This window comes from Anas acuta, chromosome Z (assembly GCF_963932015.1).
Source record: "Anas acuta chromosome Z, bAnaAcu1.1, whole genome shotgun sequence".
In the NCBI taxonomy this organism is placed as follows: Eukaryota; Metazoa; Chordata; class Aves; order Anseriformes; family Anatidae; genus Anas; species Anas acuta.
The window spans coordinates 35,018,012-35,033,513 of record NC_089017.1 but is presented as its reverse complement, the minus strand read 5'-3'; the positions used below and the strand labels follow the sequence as shown (position 1 = coordinate 35,033,513).

Here is a 15,502-nt window from a genome sequence, read left to right as displayed (position 1 = left end):
GGTAGTCCTCTTGGGGAAAGCAAGGGTAGGAGGAAACTGCAAGAGAAACAAGACAAGCCTATTCAGACCCACTCAGCTGAATCATGCAGAGCAGAGTTTAGCTGATGCTGTGGCAGAGAAAAGCACCCACTTTGCTTTCATCACATCTCTGTTAACTGAAGCGTAAAAATTCTATTCTTCAACTTTCATTAAAAAAAAAAAAATAGTTTGGAACAGGAATAGACAAAAAATGCTATAATATAAAACAAATAAAGCTTTTTTGGAGTCACGTTTTAGTGTATATCAAAGCTGTCAAGGGTGACCTTGTAAAAATGTAAATTTTTTTTTCCTATCTGAACCATCCTTCCAGCAAGCATTTTGTAAAATACTTGAATAGACAATTAATATGAAAACAGTTCAAGTCAGTTTACTTTAAGTATTCAAAGACCTTCGTTAAATTTTTTACCACTCAATGCCTTTGTGTCATATGTAGTTACGTCAAATATTATTTCCTAGTATCTTCCTAAAAATGTAGTCTAGATAAGATATTTTGCAACATCTTAGTCTTCAAAAATGTGTGATGTAGTTTTTTTCTTCACTTTTGTGCTTCCTGTATGCTTTCAATGCAGGACATCAACTTCTTCAGGATTACAAAATGACTGATTTGGGTCAAAATTGCTTTCAAGTACGAATGATATTAAAAGAATGAAAAAACCCCTCATGATCTGAATTTTGCTATACAGTAACTATATGTACAGCGATGGAAATATAATCATAAAACTCTTGCTGTGATGTGCAGTTTGCAAAGAGTAGCTGAAGCTTCCCGCAACGATGTGTTCTGTTTGCCAGATGACAAAAGACCAGCTTCATTTGTGTAGATTGAGAAGCATTGCTGTTTGCCAGCCTGTTATTATTCACTGCTATGTCTTGATCCAAATAAAAGTTGCTGTGTGAGACCTATAGTCTCCAAAGACTCTATAGACATGAGTAAGTAAGTGGTAAGGACTGCATAATGGAATTACAGCAGCTGTGTTTAACTCCCACTTATATTAATTTGGTATCAGACTTCTAAACTGGTTTGGTAGAGGAAAAGTACTGTTCCATATGAGATCACACAACTTATACTGAGATTGTAGCCAACTTGTGAATCTCTTCAAGGTTTTGATTTATGTTTTATTTCTTAGGTTGGTGCAAGAGAATGTAGGAATGGACATCCCCTTTGCTGAGGGTGTATTGAGCCCTGTTTCTACGGAGATGAGACCCGGTAAGAGAAGCTCTTACTTCTTACCTTAATTATATCTTAGTCCCTTGGAATTTAATTATGTGGCAATAAGGGTGTTTCTGTGGTGGTAATAAAGTAAAATAAAATAAAATAAAGTAAAATAAAATAATAAAATGTCATTACAGTGTTAAAAAAGAAAAATTGTTAAGTTTGTTTTATTTAGTCAATTTTCTTCTTCACTTAACAAATGATAATTGCCAATATTTCCTCTTATGCATTATTGTCATTGCTTGTTTAGTTCTTATGATGTTTAAGTAATCGTTATTATTTATCTTATATTTGACTACTGTCTAAGTGAACTAAGAACACCTTGAACTGTGGCACTTAATGCAGTGGCAAGGGACAGAGCCATACCTAACTTTTATTTTATTTAAGACTACTCTTAGTTAAGGCTGATTATGAGACTCAGAGGTATCTTTATTTCTGTTACTGTATTGGATACAATACTGTCTTGGTCAAGACTAAAGACATAGCTCCTACCTGCAAATCAGCACCGCTTGGGTAGCAGCAAGTGCATAACAAAACAGAGACTTAGGGGGAATCTTCACTCACATTATTTTTCCCGGATTCAACAGAGCATTTGTTCATAACTCATGATTTGTATATTGCTCTTTAAATTCTTAAACCCTGTGGATCAGACTTTGCATGAAGCTTTATTTTTGGCTGACGATTGTAAAAAGAGTGAATCTGAATGTTATGCAATTCAAGTGCTCCCAGCTACATCTGCCATTTCTGTGGAAACTTGTTTTATTTTTTTAAACATTAATGTGAGATATTTCTGTTTTATATTAGATGGTCTTAAATGGCTTGTTGTTACTGTAATTGGTTGATCCCAGTATGTTTGCTAGTGATTCTTAAATAGGTGGGAGACAAACTGTATGCTTAGGAAATGAAATTATTTTTTTATTACTCTTCTTTCAGAACCTCCAAATTCTCTTGATCTTAATGGTTCCCATCCCAGAAGGATAAAGCTTACTGCTCCAAATATCAATCTCTCTTTGGACCAGAGTGAAGGTTCTGTGCTTTCTGATGATAATTTGGACACACCAGATGAAATTGACATCAATGTAGATGACCTTGACACTCCTGATGAAGCAGACTCTTTTGAGTACACTGGGCAAGGTAGCTTTCTAGACTGGAGCTTTCTAAACTGTAGATTTACAGTTCATCTCTGATTTTTTATTTGCTGTTTACATGATTGGTTTCATGTCTGTCAGGCTATCAATATGGTTTAATGCGTTTGAGATTAATGTTAGGTATCCAGATATTTTTTTCTGCTATTTTTAACCTTTCTCCCCCTGTGTAAAGTAATACATTTCTACTTATGCAGAGTGCAGAAAAAAAATAGTACAGTGAAATAAAATAAGAAGAGCAACCTGGATAGAATTTAACTCCTTTCTTTGTCCATTTCTAATCATAGGACTTGTATGAAAAGAGTCTTTCAGTAAAGAAAAAGCAGTTGCTGTCTGTTGTAAGGGAACACTAGACCTAACTGCACTTTCAATGACCAGCTCTATATTGTACTTACATCTTTTTTGTTTGGAGATACAACGTTGTGTGAAATATATTGGCTGAATTGGAAAATCTCATCCCAAAGTCTCTCTTGTCATGGTATCTCCAGATTTTGCTGTGAAGTTTACCAGAATATTAATATTCTGAAGTTCAGGCACTATCTATGCCGTAATCATTTCTTTGGATGATTGGAAAACACCCAACTGGGTTTTGCACCCATTCACTCTGTACAAAAGCTGCACCAAAGAGCTTGCAGTGTGTAAATGAAATAGACACAGCATGGTAAGAAAGGTCTTTTGTTAGTAAGAAAGATCTTTTTCTATTCCCATGTATGGTTGGAAACCTGAGACATGTAAGGTGTGTGCACGGCATGATAAAGCTAGCTCATGTAATGGAGCAACAAGATTTGTTCCACCAATTTAAATATGCTTTCTCAGCAGGGCCAGCTGTGCAGTATAGATACACCCTGAAATACGAAACTGGTCTTGTTTTACTTAGGAAGAGCCACAGACACTCCATTCTTCTTTCTCATACTAATCTCAAGACAATAATTTTTTCTCATGTGGCATAAAAGTGTCTTGTACTGCCTTACTTTACTTACCCTCATGGTGCACGGAATAGGGTGATAACATCCACTCGTGCTAGTACCTGAAGAACCACATGGGAACTGTATTCACTAATGTAAATACCTGAAGATCATAAGCATTTTTCAATCTGAACAGAGAGAAACTTTAAAAAGGGTTACATTTAAATTGAGTTTTCCCTTGCATTTAAATTCTTTGTTGCTAGTGAGGTCACTATAATTTAAAACACTGTATGCTCTTTTGAGCATGCAGGAACAGTTGCATTGGTTTAAGTGATATTGCTAAAGAGGCATTGCTGTGCACTCAGTCATGCATAAGCGTCTCTAATGTCACTTCTCATTAGAAGGCTGATTTCCTTATGGGTAGATGCAGAGCATAGTGATGAGCTGCTAGATGGTTGGAATATTATGTACCAAAGGTTTAATCTAACACACACACGCGCGTACTTTTAGATAGTTGTGACCACTGCATGAGAGCAAAAATCTCTGTCTGCCATGGAACAGATTTTGCCTTTAAGCAAAAACCCTAAAGTAAGTAAATTCAACTCTGCTGATTTTGGTGGCAGTTATATTTATGGCAAGCATTTGTCCTCAGATTTGTTGTTGTTTTCTAAATGTAATGATTGGTGACATTTTTACAGATATATACTTTGATTTTAGACATACTTAATTGGCAAAACATCATACAATTACATGAGCCTGCAGATAGTAGAAAAGGCAAAAATAGTCACAATTTATCAAAATAAGCTGACAACGTGAGTAGACATATATAGGATGGATCTGATAGCTATCATTATAGTCGTAAGAACTAGGGAAGAATGGTTTATGTGCATGGTTAACAGCCTTTGTACTTTTGTCACCCTTCTGTTACCAGCATGTGCTGTGCTGTTACCAGCATAAATAATCTCCCACAGCTCAGTGGTTCTGTGGTGTTGTGCCAAACCCAAGTAAGTACTGAGAAGACATTGCTGTTGAAACCGTAGAGAGCAATGAATTTTTAGCTTCTCATCCTCAGACTGCTAATGGTCCATTTAAACTGAAAGTCGACTGAGAAAAGTAAGACTGTTGTCACAACTCAGGAGGTCATGTCACTGGGAAAGTGATGGCTGTGTAAAACACGAAATGTTGAAACCCTGTAGTGTAGAAGAATGATGAAAAGAAGAGTCAGTACAACTGCAATGTGCAAGAAACCAGATGAGAGTAGAAATACCAATGTCTTAAACTAGCACCTGACTTATTTAGGGATTGGTCAATAGCAGTTTCACAGTTATTGTTTGTTTGTTGTCACTGATACCCTCCATTTAAGTATTCTCTTTCAAAACCTGCTCTTGTTTCTTAACTGAGCTTTTCATGATTTTTACATTAGGTGACTTAAAGTTGCATTTCCAAACAGTTTGTGCAAATAGATGAAGGTCTGCCCCCAAATCAAATTACTATTTATCTACAGATATTTATTTCTCTTCTGAATTTCACACTGGTTCATCTTTCTCTGCAACATCAACACTCCAGGCAGTAAAGCAGAATCCCTTTTTCACAGGGAGATCTAGTACGATGCATGCATGTAGTTTTCTTATTGTTTCCCTTGGTATCTTTACAATATCAACATCATACAGAATTGCATTAAGATATTTTGTATAAGTTTTGTAATTATGGGGTTTATGTATTTTGTAAGATCATTTCCGATATCACTGAATAAGTAATATTTAAAAAGTGAACGCCAAGGATATTATTAAACATCATGAGCATTGCACTGTGAGAAGGCATGAACATATACCTCAGTTCCACAATGTATAACCTACTGAGCAGCAGGTATTAAACCAGTTTTAATTACTATGTTTGAATTAAAAAAAAAATCATGTTTTCAATTTGTTCTTCTTCCCAACCTTATGACTCCTCAAAATCCCTTAATTTGCAGTTCCTAAGGAGAAACGTACTTTGTGGTCACATTATTTGTACATGTGTATGTTTCTTGATCTTCCATTGCTGTTTTCACCATTGATACATTTTTCTTGAACATATTTTTAACTCATTGGCAGATACATCAAGAGGTAAGAGCTGAAACAGAGAATTGTAGAATCATAACTACATTCTTTAAAGATTCCAATAGATGGGAATTTAGTAAGGAATTGGTGATAGGCTTAGCTTTTGTTACATATCAGAGAATCTGCCTCAGAGAAAGTGGCCTTCAAACAGAGTTTACTTCCAGTTAGGGACAAGGAATACAGGACAGATGGCAGATGAAATCCAGACCTCAATATTCCTACTGTATCAGAGCCAATTGCTTACTCTCCAATTCTATCCTTCTCCTTCCTCTTTTATACTTGCTGTGGTCTGATGACACTCATTGTCCACTTAAATGAAAGTAAGAGAAAAAATATTTAGAGCTTTTCCATTAATATATAAAATATACATTTTTATTTTTCAGAAGAGCAGACTGCTGTTAAGGATGCTTCCCAGGAGGAGTCTGAATCAATTCCAGAGTACACTGCCGAGGAGGAGCGAGAGGACAACAGGTTATGGAGAACAGTGGTTATTGGAGAGCAAGAACAAAGAATTGATATGAAAGTTATCGAACCTTACAAAAAGGTTATTTCACATGGAGGTAGGAAAACCTTGAATGCATTTTTTAGATTCATATGAAAATTCATGCTCTATTAAGCATGGTTTATTTCCATTTTAGTTCACTTATCATATTAGCAAAGAGAGAGGGTTTATTTTTCTGCCACAGTTTTAAGCCATGAATTAGCTAACATCATCAAATTACAGAAGCATTATTGTATCTTAGGGTCCATATTAATCATTCTTAGGAAGACACTGTTATGATGTAAGGAGTTTCAAGCTTCTTTTGCAGGAGAATCAATGAGCTACTGGCATAGCACCGAAGCGAGCCATCCTGTTTTCAGTTTGGTCATAGGATGCTAATTCAAAATACAGTTTGAGCATATACTGTCAGCTGAGGGTCCTAAGAAGACTTCAGATGAACCGAAGCCAGTAAGAGGCCTCATAAGAGAGTATTTTCAGAAAAACAACACTTGCATCAGGACAGGTCTTTCCTGTTTGATTAGATGATTAGCCAGTATTTGTTTCACATTTCTCTATTGCTGTTTCTACGCCTGTAAAAGTGATGCTTGACATGGGAAGACTTTGTAACCTTCACTCCCCAGTCCATAATTTCAGCACAGAGCTGAAGTTTTCTTGGAAGATGAAGAGGGCCTGATTTTGATCTTTCTTACACTGGTACTGTCAGTAACTACATGAGTGAAGCAAGTAGTGAGGCCAGACTAAATCAACCTGGTCAGACTTTTCAACCCAGCAGTGAGTACTTTAAATACAAAGCACTTTCAGAAGCAACAAATAAACTAAGATACGTGTGTCAGTAACAATCTGGTTATTGTAGACTAAAACTTCAGATCAAGAAAAAAAATTGTCCTACAGAAAAAAAAATATAAAATTTTATTTTCTAGATTATAGCAAAAGCTTCTTGCATGAAGGGATATGAGGCTCTATGATAGTGGGTGCATAGATTTAAATAATTGAAATGGAAAAAGAAAAAATAATAATTTTCCCTTGGGCTTCCATTTCCCTGGTTATGCTCCTCATTTAATTTTTATGTAAGCTCCTAAAATTTATTTTTCTGCCATTTATAGTTGTCAGCTGAGAGCATTTCACCAGCAACTCTTTTGTTTCTTCACATAATTTGTTAATAACTATCAAATACAATATCAAAGAAAACACTTGAAGTCAGAAAATGAGTAGGAAAATGACCTCAAGTGCTTACTATATTGTCTCTTTTGATCGTCTGCTTCCTATCATTGCTGGAGAATTTATAGTTACGGCATTACTAATACACTTCTGCATAATTTAATTCAAATGGGTAAATATTACTATAGCTACTGAAAGAATAATGTTAAGCAAAACCATTTAAGTGTTTTTTCCTTGGTGTTTCAGGTTTAGATTATCTTTGCATTCCACAAGTTTGTGGGATACAGTTTGCCAGCTGTTAAGTATGGTATTAGGTAAAGATAAATTATTCTAATCCTACATAAATTCAGACGGGTACTTTAGCATCTCAGAGGTAAGATTTGTGTTTATATGAGGATGCTTCTGGCACAGTGCTGCTGATCTATAGCATCATTTAAAGCTAAACCAGTGTTTCCAGTGTATTTGCAGTGTTGAATCTCAATCTGGTAAAAAAGAAGTGTTGTTACATAAATAAAATACTATATTACTTGAGGATGTCATCCTCACATTTCTACATTTACATTAAAAACACCTAGAGGTTAGCCTGCAGATGCCTATATTGTCCAGTGTGCAAAAGGTTTATTCAAAATTAGTGAAGATGTTTAATCCCCCAAGCATTTTCTTGTCAAAACAGCACCATCAGAGATTTATGCATGTCATGACACCTCAGACACGGGTTAGCAAATAGCCATAGATGGCATAATTTAGGAAACAATCATCAGATTTTGAGGCTTTGTTAATGGTATTTATTTATGTTTTGTTTTTTGGTTGGTTGTTTTGTTTTGTTTTGTTTTATGTTGTAAAGTAATCTAGATACATTTGTGGTGGAAACTGTCATGTATATAATTCTGCTAGATGCTGATGTATACATATATATCAGCCTATATGAAAAATGAATACCATTCCATTTTAGTGGGTGGAGAAGTAGCCCGTACTTGGGTATTGCTTGACAGTTTAAGTATTAGTTTCAGTGGCAGACATCTCTTATAGTAACTGTAAAGGATATAGCAATGTAGAGTTTTCCATGGTAGTTTAAGCTATTCGTCTCAGTTCTCAATGTGAAATAATCAGGATACAAATTTAGGTTTCAAATTTAGGTTTCCAGTACTGATAGGCAAATAGACTTCACTGATTCTTTCTGCTTTACCTCACTGTAATACAGTTGAGTAGTTGTGATGAAAAAGGGGGTTCATTTCAGTCCATATGTCTCTGCAATAAGGAGTGAGGTAGCAGGTGTGAATGATCTCATACTGATTTAATATTTGCCTTCAACTTCGGTTTATCCTCTTTTTGAATCAAATTATTAAATTAGGTTGCCAGATCTGACAAGTTATCAAAACATGGATTCTTTGTGCCAGTGGTTTGTTGCAGTTGCTCTTACCAGAAGACAAAACCTTTCTTTGAGCCCTTATTTTGGAAATGCTATCCTTTTTATTTGGAGTAATAACTCTGTAGTAATTCCATGATGCGTACTCCCCGTTTCCCAAGGTAACAAGACCAGATTGGATGGGGTTTTGAGCAAACTGGTCTAGTGGAAGGTGGTGGATGGGGTTTTGATCTGGTTCCTGCCCATGGCAGGGGTTTGGAATTAGATGATCATTAATGTCCCTTCCAACCCAGACCATTCTATGATATTATGATTTATTTCACTTGCTATTTTTTTCAGTATATTTTTTTACAGATTTTTACATGTCTGACATCTCATTTTTTTTTAGATCAGTCAAATCTAAGGTAAAGAACACTGAGTTTCCTTTACCTTAAATTGGATGCTGCTCAGTAACTTAGCCATTGCCAAAGATAAAGAATGAGCATGAACAGTAAGTTTTAGCCTTCCACTGGCCTAATTGGAATTTTTGCCTGAAATCTAATCATATCATAGTGATTAAGAACTGGTATTAAATTCTGTGTTTGTGAAGTGGCAGAGCTCTTCACTGAAGGTATAGAATTTAAATAATTTTAATATATGGGTTGTGAGAAAACTTGACAGCTTGGGTAGTTGTTACAGGTGGGTAAACTCCTGGTGCCAAACTTCTGAGCCAGTTGGGCAAACTGCTTTGTGGCAGCATAATGTAAGTTGTCTTGGAAAATCTTTTAAGGATTTTTTTGGTATAAGGAGGAAAATCCCATCTCTATTTCTAAAGCAAAGGGAAAAAATAATGTCTTATTCTATAATGATTTATTTGAGGATAGGCTAGAGTAGGCTAGATTAATTTAATGTTTTCTCTTTGAAAATGTGTGGGTCTATCTGAGAATAAGGAAATATATCAGAGACTCAGATTAAGTGGTGAGTGTGGGAGGTGGAGTTGTTTTTAATTTGTTTCTTTTCAGAAGGCTAGGACATTCCTTCACAACGATCTCTTCACACCAAGGTGAAGGAGCTGAAAAGAGGAGTTTTGTCCCCCCTCCTTGTGTATATCTGTGCTAGAGAATGCGATGCTACTCTCTGAATTTGAGCTTGAGATCTTTACTGGTTTTCCAAAGTCAGCCATATTTATAACAATAGCTTCATGTTACTGGATCGCAACATGAGTTGGAGTTTTGCCATACCATGCTATGTCATGTGCCTTAACCTGGTTATATCCACATAGTCATTTGGCTTAAATTCGCTCCCTAATCCTGAGTTCTTTTGCCTGTCTGTGTTCTCCAAAAGCAAGGAGAAAGGCACAGCGCGGTATTGCAGAGGACAGTGGACAGACAAATGCTGGGCTGCTGTTGTATGGTGGCTTCTCTAGCTCTGCAAGCCCATCTGTAGATCAGCAAGCCCTTGGATCTTGGGAGCCAGAGGAAGGTTACTATACAGAACTGGAATATCCCTTCCATGCCAGAATCATGGAGGGAGTTTAGACTAATGATGGCAAGCCTCCTGCAGTGTACAAACTCTTCCTCAGTGGATGAGGTCTAGGCTAGCATTCTCAATTTGATGTAGACAAAACAAATAAACACTGTCAGTTTACCCAATTCATTATATTTAGTCAAACCCACCAAATCAAATTCTGCAAGAAGGAAGTCCAGCATGATCCTTCAACAAGCTGCTTTGAAATGCCTTGATATGAAGTAATATGGCTTAAAGCAAGAGACTCCTGACATGCCTCAGAGGCTTACCCACCCCCCACACACCATAAATGGGAAAGCAGTGGTGTTTTTCAGTCCTTTAAGGAACACCTGAGGGCCATGAATGAAGAGCACTTCTGTGCATGTCTTTATGGCTGGCATAGTACTGAGATTAGTCAGCTGTGATTTTTCTCAGCATGGAAGAGCTCATGTGTCTTGAAGCATCCATTTTGTCAGGGATTGTGCATTTTCCAAAGCCACATAAAAATGGATTCCTTGATATAAATGTCTTCTAGCTTTCCTTACTTCATCTAGGTGAGACTCACTTTAGGTGCTGAATGAGAAAGGAGAAGAAAAACTAGTCCCTCAGCTGCTCTCTGGTTCACACATGGATTACATGTGATCCCTGCCTTTCCATCCTTTCCATAAGGAATTCTGTTTTACTCTGCTGCTGGGTACAATACAGGAAATACTGCAAGTATTTGAGTTAGGCTAGCATACTGCTCACTAATATCCAAAAAAAAAAAAAAAAAACCAACAGTGTAAAAGTCCTAAAATCTCTTTAGGAAAGCGCAGCGTGGATGCTGGCATTATCCTGAATTTTGTCAGGAATGTGTTCCTATCTCCTAGGGAAATTCAGGGTTTCCTCCACAAACATTGTCTCCTTCACGGTTAGTTTCTCCCAGCCTCTTTTGAAAGCCTTTCAATCTTCCTCTCAGCATAAACAGCCTTGATCTCCGTGTGTCTCTAGTAGTATTTACATGCAACCATTTCTCCCAAATCTTTATAAATTGCCTCCTAATTGCACGTATCTTTTAAATAAATCCCAGACTTTTATCTGAAATGCAGGAGTACTTTATATGTATTTTGTAACAGAAATCTGTAGGGACTGCAAAAGATTGTGAAGAAGATTGATATTGTATTGATTGATTGATTGGTATTGGACAATTGGAGTATCCACAGTAAATAAATATTTTATACAGAACTTGCAGCAAATAATTTAACTGATCCTTAGGAGCTTTTGAGGTATAGTGTCATGCAGTCATAACTGTCATATCCTGATGCCTTTGGAGCTGCACAAGACAAATGAAACTGGATTGTGAGACCTTGTGAGCACACAAGTGCAATAGAGATGTAACGAACCAGGAGTTCAGATAGAATTGCATTCCTTACAAAGTAGAATGAGGCTTTTTTGCTGGTAAAATGTTTACTCTTAGTTATGCTGAGCATGTTTTCCAGGAATTCAACATAACTCACTATCCTACTTATTACTTGATGATCATTCATTCATTTTCTGTCTTCTTCAGCAGGAGACATTATCTAACTATTCCAGGACTTAGAGATTTCTTTCTAAATTTATCTTGGTAAGAGCCTTTGACAAAAATAAAAATGCGTTTTTGTTTGTTCCACAGGATACTATGGTGATGGTCTGAATGCTATCATTGTGTTTGCTGCATGCTTCTTGCCAGACAGCAGCCGAACTGATTACAACTATGTCATGGAAAATCTTTTCCTGTGAGTGATATGTGAACAATGTGACAGAGTCTTCTCAAAATTGTGTAGTGAGAGATAACCTGTCTTTAATGAAGAGGTAACATGGGTCATTAGAAGGGGAGCAATCTGAAAATAGCAAAATAGCAGTTTTAGATAAACTGCTCAGTGGTGTATTACTGTACTATTCCTTACCCAGTCACCCTCCCAAATTAAGGTGTATTTGACTGTAGTATCTCCATGAAAGATAAGGAATACAGTGTCTTCAGCTTCTTGTACTCACAATCATCCCACTGTTTCACTAGCGATTTCCAGTCCTTACAGAGAGCAATCAGCAGGGCCTGCGACCACCAGACTGCCTTTCACTCTTCATTTTTTATTATACACTGCCATGATACATCATTGTACATGATATTTTTAATATATGCTGTGTCTGTGTTCAGGAGTCACAGGACCATTTTCTGACACTTGTTTGAAAAATACAGGATAAATGGCAGTTGCTGGCACAAACAGTGCAAAGCGTTTTTTTCTGACTCCAGCTGCTTCTGATTCAGTTATAAGTGGTGTCTCTTGGACAGGACACAAATTTGACCAAATAAACCCACATTTATCACAGTGAAATTACTGCTAGTAGCAACTACATTTGGCAGCCAAAAACTGTGAAGGCAGCAACTCCCCCAAGTGCCACCAGCTAGTTCCACTTACAGCTGCTGAAAAATCAATCATTCCGGAGTTCTTTATGCTAATACCCAGTATGTCAGTTCAGCAGCCAGCGGAGGCCTGGCCTTCACCATCTGCAGCTTACAAGGCACAAAACCTTGCAGCAAGAGCCCAGACCCACTCTCTGTAAAACTCCAGTCCTTGAAGATGCCCATGGTGACAGGCAAAGCCTTCAGCGTTGTGTCTACATGTGAAAAATGAGATTGCTTTTGTTCCAGGTCAGACCAACTGCTGGAGTTCGGCTGGTAAAGCCTTTTAAGTCCCCCATGTCGTCTACAGTAACTGATTTACACAAAGCCCAGTGGTTTAGATGGGAAGAGTTACTGCAGAGGTTTTAAGTTAATAGGGCACAAAGCTGAGGGTAACAGTGACTGACATTAAACAGCTGTTCTCTGACATCACCCAAAACCTTTGTTCACAGGTAGAGTTGATGGTAAATGGACTTGGTAGAGAAAGTGTTTTCAAGCCTAAAGAGACTTTTCCACATCACTTGGGGATATTGCCAAAGTCCATTCTATGTCTCAGTCTTTTCCTGGAGTGGTAGTTTAACAGGGAGTTCAGACTGGCTTCAGCTAATTTTAAGGCTGAGATTCTTGATTCTTTTTAACACAACAAGAACCAGAAAACAAAAGTCATATCATCCCCGTCTTTTACATGTAGGCCTATTAGTTGCATTGAAGTAAGAGGGAGCTTGACAGTTTGCAACATACCCAGTAACTGATAGGATTATTTTTTTAATTTTACTGTTCACTATATACAGGGGTCTGGAGAGACATGCAAATTATTAAATATCTTCAGAGTTTTGTTTTGTTTTGTTTTTTTGTGTAGCATGATCCTGATCTAGATCTACCTCTAGTTTGTGATTAACAGCTGCCCTCTTAGATACTCAGTTGCTGCCTATTTTCTGTCCAGTTAAAATGCCACTCTCTTTTGTGAGAACTAGATTTTCTGCTCTTGTTTAAAGAAACTGCATTGTAAGGAATTTAAGGGTCAGATTAGATCATGAGTCATGCACATACACCTGTGAAAGGGGCCATTATGCTCCAGGATAGAGCTGCCTTTTGTAGGTAGAACTCTCAGGCATTCAGTTTTCTAAGGTGTGACTCAGTAATTTTTCACTGTAGTTTTTAGGCAGACATGCCTTGGGGCTGGAAGGCAGAGAGAACAATTTAAACATTCTGGTGATGAAGAGCTCCCAGGTGAGGCAGGGATTACTAAAACTGAGCAAAGCATCCATGTGTATAGTCCTGGCCAAGAATTTAAAGCTACCCTTTCGTTTGACTGACTACCCAGCTTCTTCTAGGTGAATTTGGCCCTGGGGGGGGATAGTCTGTCTTAATGCAGAGCTGAAAAATTTAATGACTGTTTGAAACGTTTTGATCACAAAATGAAGTAATGGCATGGAGTGCACTGTCCCCTTGGAAGGCAGGTTGATAGTCAAGTTCTATTATCTTTGAGGTTCAAAAGATTTATAGCTTGCAGTTACAGATTCAGCAGCAGTAATCTGAAGGTCATAATAATTGTAAAAAAGTATCTTATCCTGACCCTTATTATTTTTGCATTGAACAAACATGATAATTAATAATGAAGACACATTTCTCAACAGTTAGAATTGTGGTTTTCTAGTCATAATTCTAGAGGTAGGTAGTATGAAGACCAGTTCTGAAAGTCTGCTCTTGGTTTAAAAGAAAATAAAACACTGTCTTGCCATAAGACAGTTGGCATGTATCTTGGTTGGCCTTGATACATTCCTAGTTGACTGATTTTTATTGTGTTTTTAAATCAATAATTTAAAATACATACTGACTTCTGTTCTCTTATCAGGTATGTAATCAGTACCTTAGAGCTGATGGTAGCAGAAGACTATATGATTGTATACTTGAATGGAGCAACACCAAGGAGGAGGATGCCTGGACTCGGTTGGATGAAAAAATGTTACCAGATGATTGATCGACGGTGGGTAGTATTTTCCTTTGTGATCCACACCTCTTATTTTAAACATTGTCCATTTCTGTTGCTCCCCTGTATGACAGTGTTCAGTGTATATGATTTTTGTGTATGTTTTGTATTTTCTTACTTTCTTAATAAACTGTTGATTTTCTTTTTCTTAGATTGAGGAAGAATTTGAAATCATTCATAATTGTCCATCCATCATGGTTTATCAGGACAATCCTGGCTGTGACACGACCTTTTATAAGGTATGTAGTGAATACTGGTTTAATGCTATGTCCCTAAGAATACAGAAGCACCCTAAATCAACAGAAATGGCTGTTAATCTCTCACTGATCTGTGCTGGGATGATTTTGACAGTTAAAGTTGACTTCCCTAAAGTGAGTGGGGAAAAAAAAAAGTTGATTTGTGTGGGAATGCAGTTGTGTACAATATGTATATGAAGAATTGGTAAATAAGTTATTCAAAATTGTTTTGTTCTGAGCCTATTTAAAGGCTTGTAGGAAGGGGGTCTATATATGGTGATAGTCCATTGTAAAAAACGATGACTACAGAACAAGATTAAGCTATAGTTCTGGTTTTAAAAGAGTTAGTTGCTGCTCATTCAAGGGGACTGCCCTGAGCTATTTGAAAGTGTAGGAGACCTGGTTCCAAATAAAAGGTTTTCTGCCACCAAAAATACTTTGATTGGTAAAAAACAAAGACATGTTAGATACAGAAGACCTCAAAAATTTTTGAAGAAGATGGACAAGTATACAGCTGGAACACTGAGATCAGGAGAGCACACGGACAGGCATGAGAAAGAGTTGCTTCAAATAAGAGGAGTCGCATCTTGTGTACAGAAGCCACACAGAGAATTACACATGAGAGACAGCAGAGACGTCTACCCCAAGAATACAGATGAGAACGCTGAAAGTGTCTGTCACAAGGTGTGCTGTCCTGACAGGGTAACCGTGGGATGGAGAAGAAAATGACTGCTCGCACTGCTGCTTAATTGCAACAGGCAATCATAACAGCGATTCTTCTTTCACATGTGACAACTTCAATACCAAGTAGAAAGTGACAAATGAAAATACTAGAATAACACAGGAACCAGCACCTGGAATTATCAACAGTAATAACAGGGGATTCAGTTAGATGCAGTTGGTGTCTGAGATGTTTCAGTTGGCTTACTATTTGCTCCAGATAAAAGA

The 15,502-nt window shown here is 37.2% G+C and overlaps 1 protein-coding gene across 6 annotated transcripts in view; it reads left to right on the top strand.

Annotated features, from left to right (window-relative positions):
- PRUNE2 (prune homolog 2 with BCH domain) overlaps positions 1 to 15,502 on the top strand; it is a 136,686-nt gene that overhangs the window by 109,347 nt on the left and 11,837 nt on the right. For 5 of the 6 annotated variants that reach the window (XM_068666291.1, XM_068666290.1, XM_068666288.1 and 2 more), the window contains 6 exons: positions 1,164 to 1,243; positions 2,183 to 2,383; positions 5,782 to 5,958; positions 11,561 to 11,663; positions 14,184 to 14,315; positions 14,471 to 14,557. In XM_068666291.1, coding sequence (XP_068522392.1) covers positions 1,164 to 1,243; positions 2,183 to 2,383; positions 5,782 to 5,958; positions 11,561 to 11,663; positions 14,184 to 14,315; positions 14,471 to 14,557 — 780 coding nt within the window. The remainder of the gene's footprint in view (positions 1 to 1,163; positions 1,244 to 2,182; positions 2,384 to 5,781; positions 5,959 to 11,560; positions 11,664 to 14,183; positions 14,316 to 14,470; positions 14,558 to 15,502) is intronic. The other variant, XM_068666293.1, reaches the window with a different exon arrangement.